Source organism: Neoarius graeffei, chromosome 2, assembly GCF_027579695.1.
Source record: "Neoarius graeffei isolate fNeoGra1 chromosome 2, fNeoGra1.pri, whole genome shotgun sequence".
NCBI lineage: Eukaryota > Metazoa > Chordata > Actinopteri > Siluriformes > Ariidae > Neoarius > Neoarius graeffei.
The window spans coordinates 21,881,292-21,903,303 of NC_083570.1; the positions used below are offsets into that span (position 1 = coordinate 21,881,292).

Sequence of the window (22,012 nt, forward strand, 5' to 3'; positions counted from 1 at the left end):
TCTGCGCTTCTGGATCATGTTTAGATACGGCTTCTTCTTTGAACTATAGAGTTTTAGCTGGCAACGGCGGATGGCACGGTGAATTGTGTTCACAGATAATGTTCTCTGGAAATATTCCTGAGCCCATTTTGTGATTTCCAATACAGAAGCATGCCTGTATGTGATGCAGTGCCGTCTAAGGGCCCGAAGATCACGGGCACCCAGTATGGTTTTCCAGCCTTGACCCTTACGCACAGAGATTCTTCCAGATTCTCTGAATCTTTTGATGATATTATGCACTGTAGATGATGATATGTTCAAACTCTTTGTAATTTTACACTGTCGAACTCCTTTCTGATATTGCTTCACTATTTGTCGGCGCAGAATTAGGGGGACTGGTGATCCTCTTCCCATCTTTACTTCTGAGAGCCGCTGCCACTCCAAGATGCTCTTTTTATACCCAGTCATGTTTAATAACCTATTGCCAATTGACCTAATGAGTTGCAATTTGGTCCTCCAGCTGTTCCTTTTTTGTACCTTTAACTTTTCCAGCCTCTTATTGCCCCTGTCCCAACTTTTTTGAGATGTGTTGCTATCATGAAATTTCAAATGAGCCAATATTTGGCATGAAATTTCAAAATGTCTCACTTTCGACATTTGATATGTTGTCTATGTTCTATTGTGAATACAATATCAGTTTTTGAGATTTGTAAATTATTGCATTCCGTTTTTATTTACAATTTGTACTTTGTCCCAACTTTTTTGGAATAAGAGTTGTAATAATGATGTGGGGAAAACTATTACATACACACTTAAAGGCATACTCTTTCTCCCCTGTCAATCACAGTGACACTCGCCAATCGTAGGCTTCTGTGAGCTTGTGTATGCAGAAGAGGGTTGATGGTGCTTTCCTCAGAGGCACCAATAATCTCTGCTTCGTCCATCCAAGCTTTATTTTTCTTTGTAATCCAGTTATGCACATTTAATGAGAAGTTGCACATAAATAAGGATAAAATGAAATGTTTCTTCCATTTCTGCCTGTAAAAACAGGAATTAATTGGAGGTAGGAACTACAGCATGGAAAATCAGACCATGCGCACAACGGGACTGGTTCAAGGAATAATTCAAGCCAATTTGCCTCTTTTTCATTCGAACGATGCACATCACACATCAATTATTAGGAAACTATTGGCCTCTTTCGCGTTGTCTCTTGCTCATGTGAACACAGGGTAGCACCTCAGAGGCAGCTCTTTTAGACAAAGGAAAAAGAATGGCTTTTAGCTGCTGATCTTACCTCGCTAGTGTGAATAAAGGTAAGCAGAGCCTGAGCATCTTCTACAGTGCTGCCCGCAGAGAGTAACCTGGAAGAGAGAAAGCCCACATTGCAGTTACTCATCTTTGTCTGCTTTGAGAACACTTGGCGCAAGACAGCAAGCACCGAAGTCACTCAGGATGTGTTTGTGCAGCATGAATATGAGGGTGGGGGAAATAACTAGCATCACGATTCTTATGGTTAGTATTTAGTTATTATAACTGCAAGTCTGAAACCCAATAACTGTGATCTTTGTTTAATCTAACAATTTTACTGACACTGGGATGTTCCAGCAATACGATACACAGTGTTTCTACATCTGGGTGAGTGGAAAGCATACTGGTCCTCTTCTTCTCCTTTTCGCCGTTCCTGTTAGGGGTCGCCACAGCGGATCGGTTCTGCATATTTGATTTGGCATAGGTTTTACACCGGATGCCCTTCCTGATGCAACCCTCCCTGATTTATCCAGGCTTGGCAGCAGCACCAAGTATACACTGTCTTGGGTATTTGACCTAATCTGGATGTCATTGGACTGTGGGGGAAACCGGAGCACCTGGAGGAACCCCACACAGACACACTGGGGTTTGAACCTGGAACCTTCTTGCTGTGAGGTGACATGGCTAACCACTACACCACTGCGCTGCCCCTCTCACTGGTCATTACCTCGCCCGTGCCGGAGTAAGCAGGGCAAGGTATTGTAATCAGTGCGGTTTGTTTGTGTGTCCGTCTGTTAACAATCTAGTGTCTAGATGGTTGCACTGATTGACTTCAAATTTTCAGGGTAGGTGGGCAATGGTCGGTGATTAAATTCTGGGGGTAATCGGGTCAAGGTCACCAGAAAGGTCAACCTTTCGGTCAAAATAACATTTTCCATTATAACTCAAAAACGGTTGTGGATAGACAGATGTTTACTATTATGAGCATATAGGAACTCCCATATGGCCTTTCATTTGGCACCATGATCTTTGACCTTGAAAGATCAAACTCAAGGTCACGGATTTTCAGAGGGCTGTAACTTGAAAACGGTTGATGGTAGACAGATATTTGCCATCATCAACTTACAGGAAGTGCCATATGGGCTTTCATTTGGCGACGGTGAAAGGTCATGGGTTTTCAAAGGGCTAGAACTTTAAAATGGTTCATGACAGCCAGATGTAGTCCCATATGGGTTTTCAGTTGCCACCATGACCTTTGACCTTGAATGACTCTGAAATGTCAAGGTCATGGATTTTCATAGGACTGCAACCTGACAGCTGATGATTGAGAAATATTACCACTATCAACATATAGGTATAAAATAAGTGCTGCTGGGCGAGGTTCGTTTTGCCTGGCAACACTTGTTTTATTAGGGACGCATTAGCACAACGCATAGAGGTCAAAAACTTCAGTTAATGTTCACATTAAACATCAGAATGAGGAGAAAATTTGATCTGTCTGACTCTGACCTTGGCGTGGCTGTTGGTTTCAGATTATTTGAAAAAAAAAATTACATTCTGACATTTACAGTAACCCAAAATAACCACACTTTACAACCATGCTGAGCAGAAAAGCATCTCAGAATACATATTACACTGAACCTTAAGGTGGATGGGCTACAACTGCAAAATACCACACTGGATTCCAGTCCTGTGAGCCAAAATAGGTTCTCTGAGACTACACTAGGCACGAACTCGCCAAAATTAGGCAACTGAAGAGTGGAAAAATATTGCCTGGTCTTTTGATTTAAAATTATAACAGGAGACGAAACGTGAAAAGTAAGTACACTGATAAGAGCAACGTCATAGCTAAGAGGACATGAAAATGATAAAGGAGGAGTGGAGCAATACCAGAGATGATGAAGAGGTGATGAAAAATGGAAGAGACGGAGACGAGGAGAAGTGGAGAGGCACTTCTACATTATACTTCAGCTCTACGATGTTGTTTTAGAGAGGATAGTGAACTAAACGAGCTGTTCGTGTGCCTAAATGATGAGTCATCTCTGCTCCCAGCACATGAACATTAGTCTCACCATATCCATGGTAACTGCAACAAATCTGCCGCTACACCATTTGCTCCACTCATTTGTCAGCTCCTTATTGGGACAAACACCATATCCAAACAAATACAGTAGCCCTCTGATTGATCTCAGCTAATATTAAAACAAGCTATAAATGGACACCATGTACAGTATGGGGTCTAATCCCTAAGGGGAATTCAGTCCAATTCATGAGTAAAATACACACAGGACACATCAGCTATCTAGCATCGATGTAGGCCTCCATGGAGCATTCCTGAACACGTCTGCTGACATTTCGGGAGAATTTATGCTTCCTTTGACAAAGGGAGATTAGATAAAGGACACTGGATGTGGAATTCATTTGAGCTGTACTCCCCCCAAGGCATTGCACAACATCTCCTTAACTGCTCACAAACCAAAACCTTGGGGTCAGCCTCCAGCTTTTGAAGCATGGTCAGGGCATGCCAAGGCAAGCCAAGTCTCAACTAGTGCATCCTGACTTTTATAATACATTTATGACAGTACGAGGAATACGTCTATTTACAGCTGTCTGTACAGATATCAACATATAAGAGCGCTCTGAGAGCACAATATCCCTCGCTGGCAACTACGCCATAACTCTGGTAAAATGCGACTGAATTGAACGAAACTGCAATATGCAGAGTACCGACATGCAACTAAGAATCCTGCCAAGTTTCGTGAAATTCCTCCAAAAACTGGGAGAGGAGTTGATTTCAGAAGTTCAGTACCCTTCCCAGGATGGACGGACACTGCCATGACATAATCCCCCTTCGGGCCTTTCGGCCAGCGGGGGATAATAAAAATTTGTGAGGGAAGTTGATTTCAGAAGGCAAACACGCCTTGATGAAATTGCCAAAGTACAAGTTTGTTAATAATCAAGAGCATAACTCTGGTAAAATCTGCCCAAATTAAACGAAATTTCAATATGCGTATAACGGTCATATAACAAAGTCTTTCGCCAAGTTTGGTGAAATTCCTCCACAAATTGTGAGAGGAGTTGATTTCAGAAGAACATACACCCTCATGAAATTGTCAAAGTACAAGTTATTTAATCAAGGGTCAAAACTCTGGGAAAATTTTCACAAACGAAATTAAATCACAATATGCGTATTACCATCATATAGCGAGGCCTTTTGCCAAGCTTTGAGAAATTCGTCCAAAAATTGTGAGAGGAGTTGATGTGAGAAGGCGAGCGCACCTTCATGAAATTGTGAAAGTACAAGGTTGTTAAAGGAGAACTGAAGTCTTTTTTAAACTTGCTTTATTTCTTAATTAGCGTTATTCAATTACGTTTTCAGTTTTAGTAACCTTATACTGTGACTTGTATTGGCAACTAATTGCAATTAAATATCGGCCGATTCGGTTTTTAGCCGTGTTGAATTTAGTTCGTTTGGTCCACGGCAAGCGTCGCTTATCTGCGCGATCTTCACGAGACTTGTGCGAGACTTCAAAACGTGACGTGTCAGCCAGGTGTCAGTGCCGCCATTTTGAAAACTGTTTTCCAAACGAAATATTGCACAAAAATGAGTTTAAATGACGATTACTGCCTACTTTTTTCAAAGTTTCCTGATCGCTATCAGAACAAACAAAACTTCCGGCTTGATCACATCAGCATTCGAAAGAGGGCGCGGGCGTCTTTTGACAACGTTGGCAGATGTTGGTCGCTTTGATTTCCGCTGTACGTTTTACTTCCGTCCTACAATGTCTTGCACAGGTCTCAACGAATCTCGTTTACGGCCGTTGCTTTGACATATGGACTGATATATTACAGAGCATATTTCAAACACTCATAACTTGCTACAGCAGTGACAAAATAGCGATCAAAAATGCATTCCTATATTTAATAAAATGAGATAAATAGAACTTTGAGAATAAAAAAATTGCCTTCAGTTCTCCTTTAATCAAGGGCCGCAACTCCGGTAAAATGCGACTGAATTGAACAAAATTACAATATGCCTATCACCGACATATAACAATGCATTTTGCCACGTTTCGTAACATTCGTCCAAAAATTGTGAGAGGAGTTTATTTCAGAAGGCGAGTACCCTCCCTGGGATGGACGGACGTCGCCACGACATAATCCTCCTTTGGGCCTTTCAGCCAGTAGGGGATAATAAAATTTGTGAGGGAAGTTGATTTCAGAAAGAAAGCACAGCTTGATGAAATTGCCAAAGTTTGTTAATAATCAAGGGAAAACACACGCTCATGAAAAAGTATAATTTTGTTAATCAAGGGCTGTAACTCTGGTAAAATGTGACCCAATTGAACGAAATTACAATATGCGTATTACCGACATATAACAAAGAATCCTGCCAAGTTTTGTGAAATTCCTCCAAAAATTGTGAGAGGAGTTGATTTCAGAAGGTGAGCACCCTTCCCGGGATGGACGGACGAACGGAAATCGTCACGACATAATCCCCCTTCGGGTCTTTCGTCCAGCAGGGGATAAAAACTCCTTTCTATACCACATATCAAATCAAAAGGTGTGGATTAATTATCTCTAAACGTAGTTCTACCTGTAGCATAAATAACAGGTTTATATGAATGCGCTTGTTCGAGTACATTATTGTTTCTATAGTAATGACTCCGTACTGTAAGTGACAATAACAGGAAGGAAGTTGCTTTTGCAGAACATGAAAAATAACGGTATAGTAGTAGCTCATTGACTATATAAAATTGTACGTATTTGAATTCAATATAAAACCGCTTCTTAGTGTACAGCTTAAACACAAAATTCAAGGAAAAAAGCATTGATTCAACCTGATATCTAATGTCAGCCTGTTAGATAAGCTCAGTCTCTATTGTTTAAATACAACACAATGTCACTTAACATGCACGTACTTATTAGGTAGCTGGTTCCCCCCTCCTCCCTTACAGCTACTTATCAGAAGAGTTGCGTTCTGTTATGCTGTGTTCACACTTATACCGGTACGATAGTGGTATAACTGTATCGATACAAAGTATACCGGTACAGTTTAGTGCATCTGTCCACACTAGCGAGAAATGTTTATGGTTTTCTTTCACGGTAGTTGAAATGCGTGTGCGCGAAATGTTTCCGTGGTTACCGAGTAACTTCCTTCCGAGAATATATGGCGGATGAAACAACGTGTGTGTGCTTTTTGTTGTCATTGTACAGTCTGTATTTCTGGTGGTCATTTATTCAGTCGAATCGTATAAAACGCGCGAGGCAGTTGAGAAAGAAACAAAGAAAACGAATCTCCCTTTCTCGCCCCCTCACTTTCTCCCTCTTCCCTTCTCTTCCCCTCCATTTCTCTCCCTTTTCCCCTCTTCCTCCGTTCTTCCTCCCTCTCCCTTTCTCCCCCCTTTCTTTGCTCCATGTAGCTCCACGGTCGTTTCGTTTTCGCATGCGCATTATATTTGTATCGATACAGAACCGCTTCATCTGTCCACACTACAGCGAAGCGCTACAGTACCGATACTGTACCGGTACGAAACCCATACATTTGTGGGTTTCGTACCGATACAGTTATACCGCTACAGTACCGGTATAGTTGCTAGTGTGGACAGGTGTTGCGGCACGAAAGTAGTTTCGTATCGGTACAAAATCCCTAGTGTGGACAGGGTATTAAAGCGTCAAAGGATGTTTTAGTACCTCTGGAAGGCTTCCAGCAGCTGCTCGAGAGCAGCATTGAGCCTGTGGAGGCAGCTGAGGGCGTCCTGGGGAGGTGGAGTGGATGGTGGCTCTGCTGAACCCACTGAGCCTGGAGAGAAGTGCAGCGCTGAGAACACAGCCGAGCTAACACAGAGAGAGAAGGTGGAAAAAAGATAAAGAAAAATACATTTTAACAATACTTTAACGTACACTACTGTTCAAAAGTTTGGGGTCACCCAGACAATTTTGTGTTTTCCATGAAAAGTCACACTTTTATTTACCACCATAAGTTGTAAAATGAATAGAAAATATAGTCCAGACATTTTTCTGGCCATTTTGAGCATTTAATCGACCCCACAAATGTGATGCTCCAGAAACTCAATCTGCTCAAAGGAAGGTCAGTTTTATAGCTTCTCTAAAGAGCTAAACTGTTTTCAGCTGTGCTAACATGATTGTACAAGGGTTTTCTAATCATCCATTAGCCTTCTGAGGCAATGAGCAAACACATTGTACCATTAGAACACTGGAGTGAGAGTTGCTGGAAATGGGCCTCTATACACCTATGGAGATATTGCACTAAAAACCAGACATTTGCAGCTAGAATAGTCATTTACCACATTAGCAATGTATAGAGTGGATTTCTAATCAGTTTAAAGTGATCTTCATTGAAAAGAACAGTGCTTTTTTTTCAAAAATAAGGACATTTCAAAGTGACCCCAAACTTTTGAACAGTAGTGTACATTTAGAAATCTTTAAACCTATACCACAGACATGCGTTCGGAATGGTGAATAATCTGGAGAGCAACAGAAATCAGGGTAGTGATTTATATGAAATGACGTCTATAGCTTACGCTAATTTATATATTGTGGCAGCGGGGGCGTGGTCAAGCGCCGGTCTGTGACAGGAGGGCGGAGCCAGGGAAGGTGAGTGGCAGAATCACTGCACCTGACGGTAATTAACCTGTGTTTGTGTGTCTTCCCAGTAACCGCGCCCTATTTAAGGAGGCAGAGGGAGAGCAGAGGGAACGCTCTTCCCCGGACGAGAACACAGTGTGTGTGTGTGTGTGTTTCTCTCCAGTGTTTATTGTTAAACTGAAAAGTGTGGCAACAAAGCCTTCTAGTCACCTTAATCTCTGTCCTGCCATCCTCTGTGCTCCACCCACACCTAAGGGACATTCTACATATATATTTCGAGATGTGGACTCGATGCGTGAAAGAGTTAACAAGCAGACTAAACTCAAAGACATCAGATATCAATTTCAGAAAAAACAAACAAAACAAACAAAACGTTGCACCTGACATGGCACACATTGTTCCAAATGCTCTCGAACAAAGCCCACACTTCCTGATGAGAAGCTTGTGGAGGCGGAGCTACATCCTGAACTGCATCAGCCATTAGTGTGTCACCACCTCGGTCATCCACTGGGGATTTCTGAGGCTGAATCCAACACACACACACACACACACACACACACACACACACACACACACACACACACACACAATTATCTCTCTATGCACTTTACTTCATTTGCAAGGCTAAGACGTTTGGTCACAACCATGTTTGCCGTGTAAGTGTCAAGTCCCACAGCAGTGTGAGAGAAAGTGTGGAGGGTAAATCACTGGATTTAAACTTTTGGGTTGGATGACACATAAGAAATAAATCACACCAGGGCGTGTGCTGTTATAGGAAAATAATCAACAACACACAGGGTAACGTGATGTAGCCAAACACACGGCAGAGTTACTCTTACCACCTCAAATTTGACATATGACATTATTTTCTGGAAAAATCTTTCTCAGAAAAGTTCTCATCCCTTCAATGTTTTGTTGTTTGTGTTCAGTGCCAACACCTCCTACACACAGTCTGTGAACGAGTGAAATCTTAATCTTTTTTTTGTTTTGCTTTAGTGATAGACCAACGCATGAACCAGTCACAACATGCGCCACACTGTGCTTTTCATATTTCTGAACACAACTTTGCTTGGCACATTGGTTTATAATAATATATTTTGAGAAATACTACACCGCAACCCCACTATAACAAACTCCTTGGGGAACGTCCAAATAGTTTGTTAAACCCAAAAAGTCCAAGTCAATGTCCACCCACTGACTCGCTATGTTTTCTAAATCTTCACCATTCAGTTCATTCATGCGTTGCAAATCACTGATGGATGTTGCGGCATGGGGCTGGATGGGGGGGGGGGGGGGGGGATAAAAACACCGCCAGTGCGCTTTAACTCGGTGTTAAGTTTAGCCATATCAGCAGTCATTTTGTCCTTTGATCACCGTCCTCAATCATTCTTAGTGATCAACAAGCCTTTGTTTTATGGCATTAACTCGTATTGTTCACACGACTGCGGATTTGATTACTTATCGTTCGTCTCTGGTGGGAAGAGGAGCGCATGGCTCAGTGTGTCATGTAAGCAGGTTAAAGACGGATGTAATTGCAGGAAGAGTGTTTATTTACAAACAGGCAGTTCAAAAACATAAGACAAAGGCAGGGTTGTGAAACAGGTAATGGTCAAGGGAGGCACAAACAGAATACTGGAAGCAAAAACGAAAGACAGAGTCCAAATACACAAAACAAAGTCAAAACCAGAAAAGAAATACGGATGGCTTAGTAATGTAATAAAGGCTTGGTAATGTGAGACACCAGGTATTGCTGGGTTTCAGTCATGTGACTTTTCTTAGCGGTTTTACCGGAAGTCAAATAGCTGGTGGTCTAAACGGCTGCCGTAGTGCAAACAACTAGCGATAACTTATCAGAGTACGCTTGTAATCTAGAAGCCACTGCTCGCTTTAGATATATTCAGAAGATTGCTGTGTGCAATGGAATCGACCCGTACAGTCTGGGAAAGAAAGATTTGTCATACGATCTCGAAAACTACCCTTCAGTCGAGTTCCCCAACATCTCGAACTATCTGGTGTTGCAGACGTCCTTCTACACCGCAAAACAGATGAAAGTGTGGAAGAGTATGGAGGCTTATGACTTTTTTCTATGTGGCTGGGTAAAGGACCTCGCTGTCAAGTCGCTGCCGAATGAATCCTGTATTGTTCTTACCTGTGTATGTATGTTTTTTTTTAAGCTTTTCGTTCGCATCTTTACAACGAAGCGCTGCAATTTGAAATGTAAACAAACAACAATTTGCTTGATTCCCACTTGTGCTCACTCTTATCTCTCAGGTAAATCATTCACAAAGATCATCAGAAACCCTTTAAAGACCTGGATCTTAGTCAAACAAGACGGAGAAGTGATCACGGTGCATTGTAACTGCATGGTTGGGTAAGAATTTTGTCGTGACCTTCATGCAAATGGACTTTGTGAGGAGGAAACAAAAAAATAGCTGGGGACTTTCGCGCTTCGTGACTTAAAAAAAGTACCGTAAAATAACGACACACAGCAAGAAAAGTACTTGGAAAACACTAAGGACAGAGCTGAGAGGGAGATACAAACCTTTCACCAAGTGATTGCTGCAAACTCGAGCATGCTTCGACTCGGCTCCCTTCGATTTCAGTGACGGGTTCGAAAGCCACCTTTCTCGACATCGTTTTGTGAAATCCTGTGTTCGTTCATCCTTTTTTATTAGTTCATGTGGAACCCTGAAGAAACTTATCAGTTTCATGGACTGATCGATTCAAGCAACCTAAAACAATGCAAGTGTAAGGCATTTTTCATGCAAGCAATGCACCTTCTCCATACAAATGCTCTGTCAACTGAGCTTTGGTTGACCACCAGTTAAAATTTTGAATAACTAATGAGGCGGGTGTGATGTCACGTGAAACCCAGCAATAGCGCGTATACTTCGCCAAGTTTGTGTGTTTAGAGAGTCCTTAAAAGTGTGTGCTGTGATTGGGCTCTAATCCAGAACAGATGTATAGTAATTAATCTTAAATGCGCTGTGTGGGCGTGTTGTAATCTGCGGCGTGCGCTCCAAGCGCCTATGCACATGGTCATGAGACGGTAATTTTTTTTTTTGATGACTCCGACGTCATTAAAGGCGGGGGACACGAGCTTAGTTTGTTATATGCAAAAGTTCACAGTAAAAGAGCTCCTTATAGCAGGGTTGCAGTGTATGTTGATCGTAGTGCTGTGGTGCTCCTGGATGCGATCAAAGAAACACTATTACGGAGGTGTGTGTTGGGACACACCTTGGCTTGCAGTCTTTGCTGTAAGGTCTTGAGGCAGGAGAGGGCCGAGTCTACATGGCCACCGTATGAAGACCTGCAGTGCAGCGCTGTAAGAAGCTCCTTGGCCACAGACACTGCGTTCAGAACGGAGCTGTGATCTACTGACACATCTACACACAACAAAAACACGCAAGTAATGGGTTGAGAGAAACAACCAACTTCAGTTCAGTTAGCAATTATCAAGGCCGACATGAAGTTAATCCGATATATTTGTCTACGTAATATATTCAAAATACGCAACGTAGTACAAAATATTACCATTTAGGGTTTAACGGAAATGGATAAATCTTTAAATCCTTTCGAACTGAATCTGTTACAACAAGGAAAGAGATTTATTCAGGACATGGTTCAGTGGAAAAAAAATTCCCATTAACCCAAATGTAGTTCATTAACTAAGATATATTTTTCTATACATTTGCTTCTTCAGTTTTGCACTAAAACTGGCTAATCCAGCTAACCAGTAATATAAGTCTATCCCACCCTTCTATGTCTTCTATACAGCTGAGGTCAAAGGTTTATATACACCTAGGCTCCACACATTTCAAGTTACCGAACATGTCCTGTGTTAAGTCAATTAAGGTATCTATTTGATTCCTTTAACTGAAAAAAAAAGCTTCAGGTCAGAGTTTTGTAATGGTCACTCCAATACTTTCAATTTTTGTCTTTAAGCCATTTTGTTACAAGTTGCATATACGTAGGATCATTGTCCTGCTGGAAGACCTGGTCATGACCAAGTTTTAAATTTACTTGCTGATGTTCTGAGGTTTTGCATCAGTATTTCTAGACAGTACCTTCTCGTTATGTCACCTATATTTAAAAGGCCACTGCTCTATTATTCAGCAAAATATCCCCACAACATGGTGCTGCCACCACCATGCTTCACAGTTGGGATGGTGTTCTTCAGATTCAAAAGCTTCACCTTTTCCTTTTATGGCCAAACAATTTTTGTCCTCCAAAATGCCTGCAAATGATCACCTGCAAATGTGCATGTCGGTCTTGGGCTTTGTCGTTACATGAAATCATTTAAGGCCATGGCAATGTTGGATCCTCTTACTGGTGAATGTACATACTTTGATACCTGATGCCTCTAAAGGCCAATTTATGCTGACAACCCAGTCCTCGCAGATGGCGTCTGCAAAGCCCCCCCCCCCCTTCGCAGACGCTATGCGCGCACCTCCCAAAAATTGTGACCACCGCAGACAGCGTCGCAGACAAGAGGGCTCTGATTGGTCCACTCTACATCCGCTGTACACGCACTTCCGCTTCCCTACTTTCCCGGTTTGGTTTGTTTTCACGACCGCCATTTTTAAAAACACGAGCGAAGATGGAGCAGCACGAAGAGCGGTTGATCGAGGAAGTGAGGAAGTACGTACATCTATACGACTCCAGTTCTAGTCATTATAAGTAACCGGAGGATAAACACTCCACTAACCACACCCACCAACTACTCCTAGCGATTTCGCGCCCCCTTGCGTTGTGGAGGTGAATAACATCGCGCACGCCTATTACTCTCCACTCGACGATAAATTACAACTGTCTGCGAAAAGCTATCTGCGAAAGCCTTGTCGCAAGAGCATGCAGAGGCCTTAACTCCTTCACCAGTTCTTTTGTTGTTGTCTTGGGTTCAGTTAAAGCTTTTGGAACAAACTTTCCTGAACAATACAGTGTCTGTCTGTGTGGTCCCAAGATTTGTATATTTGCATACAAATGGTTGGACAAATGCTCATTGTGCCTTCTATCTGCTAAAAAGCTATTGGTCTTGTGGAGGTCCACAGCTTTCCCCCCCCGAGGTCATGGCTGAGTTACTTGGCCAAAAAGGCACCATCTCTAAAGGGAGCCATTTTACAGCCACAGGCATGCTTACAATTAACTCCTAATTATGACAAATCAGAAGCTTCTAATAACCATCATGTCCATTTCTGGAACTTTCCAAACTGTTTAACAAGACAGTCAGCTTGGTGCATGTAAAATTTTGACCCACTAAAATTCTGATATTGTGAATTAAAGCTGAAATAAATTTGTGTCCGCATGCGAATTGACCTGCCAAAAGAAATGTGTCGAGTTGTAAAAAACATCCAGTAGTGCTTGAAAGTTTGTGAATCTTGTATAATTTTCTATAGTTCTGCATAAATATGACTTAAAACATCATGTTTTCACACAAGTCCTAAAAGTAGATAAAGAGAACCCAGTTAAATAAATGAGACAAAAATATTACATTTGGTCATGTATTTATTAAGGAAAATGATCCAATATTACATATCTGTGAGCAGCTAAAGTATGTGAACCTTTGCTTTCAGTATCTGGTGTGAACCCCTTGTGCGGCAATAACTGCAACTAAATGTTTCCACTAACTGTTGCTCAGTTCTGCACAATTCCTCTGTATAGAACAGCTTCAACTCTGGGATGTTGGTTGGTTTCCTCACATGAACTGTTAGTACAACATTCCTATTGGGCTAAGGTCAGGACGTTGACTTCGCCTTTCCAAAACATCAACTTTATTCTTCTTTAATCATTCTTTGGTAGAATGACTTGTGTGCTTTGGGTCATTGTCTTGCTTCATGACCCACTTTCTCTTGTTCATGGATAGATGTCTTGCATTTTACTTTCGAATTTGCTGGAACAATTCATAACCCATTGTTCCATCAATGACAGCAAGCCGTTCTGGCCCAGATGCAGCAAAACAGGCACAAACCATGATACTACGACCACCATGTTTCACAGATATTAGGTTCTTATTCTGGAACGTAGTATTTTCTTTTCTCCAAACATAATGCTTCTCATTTAATCCCAAAAGTTCTATTTTGGTCTCATCCATCCACAAAGTTTTTCTAATAGCCTTCTGGCTTGTGCATGTGATCTTTAGCAAAATGGTACATGGGCAGCAATGTTCTTTTTTGGAAAGCTGTGACTTTCACCTTGCAACCCTGCCAAGCACACCATTGTTGTTCAATGTTCTCCTGATGATGTGAGAAATGCGAGAGAGGCCTTCAGTTGCTTAGAAGTTATCTTGGGTTCCTTTGTGACCTCGCGGACAATTCCACGCCTTGCTCTTGGAGTGATCTTTGTTGGGCGACCACTTCTGAGAAGAGTAACAATGGTCTTAAATGGCATCCATTTACACACAATCTGTCTGACTGTGGATTGGTGGCGTCCAAATCCTTCAGAGATGGTTTTGGAACCTTTTCCAGCCTGATGAGCATCAACAACTCTTTTTCTGAGGTCTTCAGAAATCTCCTTTGTATGTGCAATGATATGCTTCCACAAACGTGTTGTGAAGATCAGACTTCGATAGAGCCATGTTCTTTAAATAAAACAGGGTGCCCACTCACACCTGATTGTCATCCTGATTGAAAACACCCGACTCTAACTTACTGCTTATCTGAGTAGTCCACATACTTCTGCCACTTAAAATATGTAATATTGGATCATTTTCCTCAATAAATAAATGACAAAAAATAAATTCAATGATGTTTAATTGGATTCTCTTTATATACTTTTAGCACTTGTGAGAAATCTGATGATGTTTAAGGTCATGTGTGTATGCAGAAATATAGAAAATTCTAAAGGTTTCACAAACTTTCAAGTACCACTGTAGATTGATTATCTTCAGCCTAAAGGTATGCAAACTTCCAAATACAAGTACATGTTCATCTGTAAAGTAGGGTAAGGGTCAATTAAACTAGGTCTTAAGAGCTCTTGTTGTTAGAACTGCTCCCTGAGCACTGACGAACGAAAACGTTGAGATTTAACAGCCTTTCAGAACAGTAGGAGGATCCTAGCTATCTATCAGATGAAGTGAGTGGGTAGTAAGCAGCAAAGAATAATCTGTGAAAGTTTTATTTTTGTCGATGTTAAATAAAATGGCAGCATGCTGCAGCTGAAAAGGATGTTAAGGTTTTGTTTGTTTGTTTTTGCTGCAGCTCAGGAGGATTTTACAGTTATTATATTGTCTAATGAGAAACATGTATTTGAAGGCTTTTGTACTCTTTTCCAGAACATAATTAAAGCAGTATGCATGTGTAGCTCTTTTTCAGCTCATCCCCCTACTTGAACAGTTACAGTATGTACCGTTTGAAAACTGCTGTATACAAACCTACATCAATGAAAAAGTCAGAGGAAAAAACAACGACAGCACGAACATTAAAAGAACTCCCCTTAATGAAAGCCCTTTGCGGGCGCACACACACACACACTCTCTCTCTCTTTAGAGATCATACAAAGCTGTATCCCCACCCACTAACCCACACACACACAAGAGCCTGGGCATGAAGAGACAGACCAGTACTTTTCCACTCCTACACATTTTTTTTTTTACAATGCCCTTTTCCACTTTCCCCACATTCCCTCCTTCCGTCTCTCTCTCTCTCTCCCCCATGCTTGCTTTTTCAGACATGGCTCCCAGCCAAGGAAACTGAGGAAGGAACGCACAGTCATGCTACCACAAAATAGATGGGCAAAACCCGGTCTAACGCACAACTCCACAAACACACCTACACAGGTTGTCAATTTGATCCCTTGTCCGCATTTTCACTGACTGCTTTCCTGTATAACGCAATAGCTGCACAAAAATCACTGCTATTCGGTACAAAAGTTTAATAATAATACAGTGCAAAGAGCACAGTGTTAAACAGAAACCAGCAACACTGTCTGCGTTTGAAATTAGTCATGATAAACGAGTCTTGATAAAGTAAATCAGTCTTGACAAACATGCTCTATGTATAATTAGGGATGTACCGAATCCTGATTTTTAAGGTTCTGCCGAATACCGAATCCACTGCTTAAGATTCGGCCGAATCCGAAACCGAATACCGAATCCTACTCCGAACATCAGCTAGTACATTATAATGCAGTGAAAAACATTGCACGTTTCCTTTTCTTAATAGTAAGATAGAGATACTTTATCCAGAAGGAATATTTTATTATTTTAAACTGTAAAAACATAGGCAATAACTTCTGCCACTATTTTGTATTTGAATAGTCACACTTGCGCTACGTTCACACTGCAAGGCTTAATGCTCAATTCCGATTTTTTTGTGAAATCCGATTTTTTTTGGGGTCGTTTACATTAACAAATATATGCGACTTGTATGTGATCCTCAGTATGAACGAAAAGCGACCTAAAAGTGTTCCGCATGCGCATTGCAGGATACGACGACGTCACACGCAGTGAGCATGGCCAGTGTTTACGGAAGTAAAACCGCCCGGTTGCGGTATGACCCATCCAATCTAGCTTGAATAGCTGTATCCCCCCAAATGGAAATCAGCTCCCTAACCTCTGCGTCCTTCCATTGAGAAGATTCAGAACCTTCACAGCCCGAAGCGTCCCTCGCATTAATGTCATGCGCAGGGGCACAGATACGTTTTTTGAACTGGGGGGGACAAAGCTGCCAGCAAACCAACCCCAACCCCGATATGCCTGTCAAACTTCTTGTGGGTTACCATAGCAACCAAGCTCGAACTCGCAACCTGTGCAGTCTGCGCAGCTCAACCAACCGAATATCAGTCTTTGTTTTGTTTTATGTGAGTTGTTGCAACTATGTATACACTGCTGTGCACCTCAATAAACCGAATGGTAATTAGTCTTTTGATTTTTCCGTGAGGTTTGCCTTATGCAAAGAAAGACAGCATAGATGTTTTTTCCTCCCTATAAGTGGGGGGGACCGAACGAAGTGAATTGAAATCTGGGTGGGACGAATCCCACCCGTCCCACCCTCTATCTGCGCCCGTGATTATGCGCCATGTTGTTGTAACTTTTTTTGAGAGACCCGCCGCCAACTTCAGCGCAGAATAGTGACGTTTGTGGCTTGTTGATGACGTGTAAGTCGGATGAATGCGACCTGGCGGTTCAGACTGAAGTCGCATATGAAAAGAGCGGATAGGAATCGGAATTAGGACCACATATCCAAACGGCCTGGGTCGGATTTGAAAAAATTGGATCTGTGTCGTTCATATTGTCAATAAAAGATCGGATACAGGTCACATATGGGCGAAAAGATCGGATTTGAGTCACTTCAGCCTGCAGTGTGAACGTAGCCTTGGAGAACACCACTGAAATTTTCAGCTTAAAGTCATTCAGTGTACAGACTTTAGTATACTGTCCATTATAAAGAACAAAGAAAAAGAGCAAAAAGTGACATTATTGCTAAAAGAATAAGGCCTGTCAGTAACAGTGAGCCATTGCTAAAGTGCTCTTTGTTGAACAAAAAATAAAAAGTAAAAAAAAAAAAACTCTGCAGATAGAATGTAGCAAAACATAGCACATTTACATTTTAACTCTTGCATACATGTAAGCCTACTTAATTTTCAAACAAAAAGGTGATATTTAATGCTGAATCTGTTTTCCTCAGAAAAAAAAAAAAAAACTTACTGGGGATCTTGATCATGTTTAATGCCTACACTCATGGAACATAAATTATAGGCTATTTCACTTCAATTTCAAGCACTTACAACTGTAGGCTTAATTAGATACATTAAACAAAGTGTAGCACAAAAAACTCGAACATGTCTCCACGTCGGCTATTTTATTAACAACCTAGTTCTATAGCTAGCTTTCACAGAAAATGAACGTTTCCTTTTAGAAACACAAGACGCTCAGCATTAATAGGTGACAGCCGGTTGCGAGTGTGAGAACGGATCTCTCCAGCAGTGCTGAACAGTCTTTCACTGGGCACAGATGTTGGTGGTGCACAGAGGTAAACCTTTGCTGTTTTTGACAGCAGTGGAAACCGCTGCTGATTGGCCTTCCACCACTGAAGAGGATCCTCGGTTAGAGGAATCAGAGGCTCGCTGAAAAAGTGCTGACCTCCGTTTCAGCGCTCGGTGTGACTGGCTCACACTCGGTGTTGTTGCGGAACAGTTCGTCGCAAGCACAATGGAGGCTATCTTCTCCTAAACATTGATGACGTAATCGCATGCACGTGCGCCGCACGTAGGATTCGGTTCGGTCGGGGCTCTAGGGTTTGGCCGAAACCGAACCCCTTTAAAAAGGCTAAGATTCGGCCGAATCCGAAACCGAATCTTGGATTCGGTGCAACATCACTGGTGAGTTTAAAGGCTCATACATTTAGTTGTTTGCTGCATGCGGAAGAGGACAAATAGCACATTCCTCACTGTTTGATAGAGCAGTTCGAAAAGATTCAATTGGCTGGCTTTACATGTCTTGGAGAAAGTGTGTGCTGGCCTTCACTACTTATTGGTCGTTATCATGTGACAGAAGGCTAGCTTGTAGGTGGGGATTGGCAGGAAATCTTGTGCATCTAAGGCAATCAGAACGGCCTTAGCATTTTGTTGGAAACCATTCCAATGACTGTGTTTCCAAGTTTTTGGTAGCTTTCCAAAATGGAAAAAGAAGAGAAATATCTAAACTGAAGAAGACTGAGAAAAGAAGAATAAGAATGTAAACGTGAAAAAGAGTACAAGTTGACAAAGTAAACCACTATATTGCTGGCTTTCACGTAACGTCACGTCCGCCTTATTAGTTATTCAAAACTTTAGCTGGTGGTCTACCGAGGCTCAGTTGACAAAGCGTTTGTACGGAGAAGGTGTATTGCTCGCATGAAAAATGCCTTATGCTTGCGTTGTTTTAGGTTGTTTGAATCGATCAAACCGTGAAACTGTTAAAAGTTTCTTCAAGGTTCCACATGAACTCATAAAAAAGGGTGAATGAACACAGGATTTCACAAAAAGATGTCGAGAAACGTGGCTTTTGAACCTCTCACTGAAATCGAAGGGAGCCGAGTCGAAGCATGCTCGATTTTGCAGTGATCACTTGGTGAAAGGTTTGTATAGCCCTCTCAGCTCTGTTCTTAGTGTTCTCGCTGTGTGTCGTTATTTTACGGTACTTTTTTTAGTCACTGAGCGCTAAAGTCCCCAGCTGCTTCTCTGTTTCCTCCTCACAAAGTCCATATGCATGAAGGTCGCGACAAAATTCTTCCCCAGCCGTATAGTTACAATGCGCCGTGATCACTTCTCCATCTTGTTTAACTAAGATCCAGGTCTTTAAAGGGGTTTCTGATGATCTTTGTGAATGATTTACCTGAGAGATAAGAGCCAACACAAGTGAGAATCAAGCCAACTGTTGTTTGTTTATACTTCAACTTGCAGCGCTTCGTTGTAAAGATGGAAACAAACAACAACAACAAAAAAAAACATACTTATACGGGCAAAAACCATACAGGATTCATTCGGCAGCGACTTGATAGTGAGGTCCTTTACCCAGCCACATAGAAAAAAGTTGTAAGCCTCCATACTCTTCCACGCTTTCATCTGTTTTGCGGTGTAGAAGGACGTCTGCAACACCAGATAGTTCGAGATGTCGGGGAACTTGACTGCAGGGTAGTTTTCGAGATCGTATGACAAATCCTTCTTTCCCAGACTGTAGGGGTCGATTCCATTGCACACAGCAATCTTCTGAATATATCTAAAGTGAGCAGTGGCTTCTAGATTACGAGCATACTCTGATAAGTTATCGCTAGTTGTTTGTACTACGGCAGCCTTGAGACCACCAGCTATTTCACTTCCGGTAAAACCGCTAAGAAAAGTCTCGTGACTGAAACCCAGCAATAAGCAATAGTGGTCCTGAGCAGTCTACTGCTTGGGCCCCTAAAAAGAACAGAAAGTCTCATCGCAGAATTTTTTTTTTAACTGCCTGGACACAGTAACGTACACAGACACACACCTGTGCGGACAAAGCTGCTGAGCGTCTCCACACAAGTGATCAGACTTCTTCTGATAATGAATCCAAACACAGCGATCCAGTGCTTCCGAAAACACCGAAGCAAAGCATCCAGACTCCACGGAGGCTTCATGTACACCACCTACAAAGCACATATATATATACACACACACGTTACTTAACAAAACATAAATGTACAGGTATAAACATCAAAACGAAGTGTATGAGCACAGATTCAACACAGTTTGACAAACATTATTATTTTTAACCACTGTTGTTTGCGTTGTTAAGGAGTGTGATGGGAAGGATTGGGTCACTGGATGACAGTAGTATGAATGAGGGAGTGTGTGAGAAAATGTGAGATGTTTAGATTTGGGGTGTAGGGCAAACCAAACCATATTTCATTTGTCTAATCTAACTGATGCACAGCTGCAATTTTAATTTCATTTAATCTGATAATTTCTGTAAACGGGATGGAATAAAAAGCTCTAACGGCTCCAGTAAACAAACATGATGGTAAATGGGTGTAAATATATGAGTAGCTGGATTATGCTCATAAAATTATTCTCTGGTCAAGAACTACAAACAGCCTGTCCACTTTCACACAATATAATCAGATCAGTTCAGTCAGTTTCACACAATAATAAGTAACATCCGAGCCATTCCAGGCAAAGGGTGGCGCTTTAAAATCCAGAGGTTGTTATTGACAGTAGGAGAAATGATCACTTCTTGGAAATTTATTATCCACTGAACCAGGTAAACCTTACACTACCGTTCAAAAGTTTGGGGTCACCCAGACAATTTTGTGTTTTCCATGAAAAGTCACACTTTTATTTCCCACCATAAGTTGAAAAATGAATAGAAAATATAGTCGAGACATTTTTCTGGCCATTTTGAGCATTTAATCGACCCCACAAATGTGATGCTCCAGAAACTCAATCTGCTCAAAGGAAGGTCAGTTTTATAGCTTCTCTAAAGAGCTCAACTGTTTTCAGCTGTGCTAACATGATTGTACAAGGGTTTTCTAATCATCCATTAGCCTTCTGAGGCAATGAGCAAACACATTGTACCATTAGAACACTGGAGTGAGAGTTGCTGGAAATGGGCCTCTATACACCTATGGAGATATCGCACCAAAAACCAGACATTTGCAGCTAGAATAGTCATTTACCACATTAGCAATGTATAGAGTGGATTTCTGATCAGTTTAAAGTGATCTTCATTGAAAAGAACAGTGCTTTTCTTTCAAAAATAAGAAAATTTCAAAGTGACCCCAAACTTTTGAACGGTAGTGTACCTTCCTTAGTAAGTAAATCTCTCAAAATGTGTCTTTACAGCTCCTTCTGAAGCTGTGTTTTGAAACTAGAGGAGCTCACAAGAATACTATAGCTTTTAAGTAAAATGCTAATAATGAAAAACATGATGTTAGCGTTATGCAACCGAGATGAAATCCATCATAAAAGAGTTTATCTTCCAGACTGTTCATAGAAACAAGACGTTTACAAGAAACAGGTGGAACAAACCAAGGTTATAGGTTACACAGGAACAGTGAAGTGTTTATGTTTAAGCCAAGGTCACCTCGAGCCATAGCTCTCCAAATGCAGCCTTCATCTCTTCCTCCAGGATGGCAGACAGTGCACTCTGCAGGCTGCTCTCCAGCATGGACACACACTCGCTCAGTTCTCGCTCAGTCTCCTTCTTCCTTCTCGCCTCGTCCTCTTGACATGGCCTTTGTGTCTTCTCTGCTTCAACAAATGACAGATGAAACAACTAAGGAGTCATGAAGAGCGTGTAAGATGGGAGCGAGTGCTCCAGTAGAAAGCCTTGTGCAAAATCAGTCTTCGCTTGAGACTCTGTACACATACAGTATGAGTGAATGAAATATGGAGTGTGTCACCTTCTTGATGTTGCTTAATGTGTGCCGCATCTGGATAAGCAGCAGTCTGTCCACAGCGTTGGTGAAAGTGCTCAGGGTTTACTTTGGCCTGCTCCTGTAGATCGGCTTTACTCAGGGCCTTGACTCCACTCAGGAGAGCTTTATTGCACAGGTTCTTATCGTTGCTATAATGAAATGGCAACAATGAAAGAAAGCAAGTCAAAAAGTGAGAAAGAGTCCAAATGAATGCAAAAACAGTTATATAGCTAAACCTGAGCCAGTGGATAATCTTATCTGGACACTGTACATTTGTATCTAAGAAGAGCTGCTGGAATCATAAAGACTACCCC

At 41.6% G+C, this 22,012-nt stretch overlaps 1 protein-coding gene across 3 annotated transcripts in view; it reads right to left on the reverse strand.

Moving 5' to 3' along the window:
* The window catches only part of swt1 (SWT1 RNA endoribonuclease homolog), a 72,841-nt gene that overhangs the window by 20,869 nt on the left and 29,960 nt on the right, over window positions 1-22,012 (reverse strand). For 2 of the 3 annotated variants that reach the window (XM_060913991.1, XM_060913990.1), the window contains 7 exons: window positions 21,684-21,847; window positions 21,365-21,528; window positions 19,790-19,928; window positions 11,074-11,222; window positions 8,217-8,359; window positions 6,922-7,065; window positions 1,274-1,340 (listed from right to left, as the gene is read on the reverse strand). In XM_060913991.1, the coding sequence (XP_060769974.1) occupies window positions 1,274-1,340; window positions 6,922-7,065; window positions 8,217-8,359; window positions 11,074-11,222; window positions 19,790-19,928; window positions 21,365-21,528; window positions 21,684-21,847 (970 nt within the window). Of the gene's footprint in view, window positions 1-1,273; window positions 1,341-6,921; window positions 7,066-8,046; window positions 8,087-8,216; window positions 8,360-11,073; window positions 11,223-19,789; window positions 19,929-21,364; window positions 21,529-21,683; window positions 21,848-22,012 lie in introns of all 3 variants that reach the window. The other variant, XR_009654048.1, reaches the window with a different exon arrangement.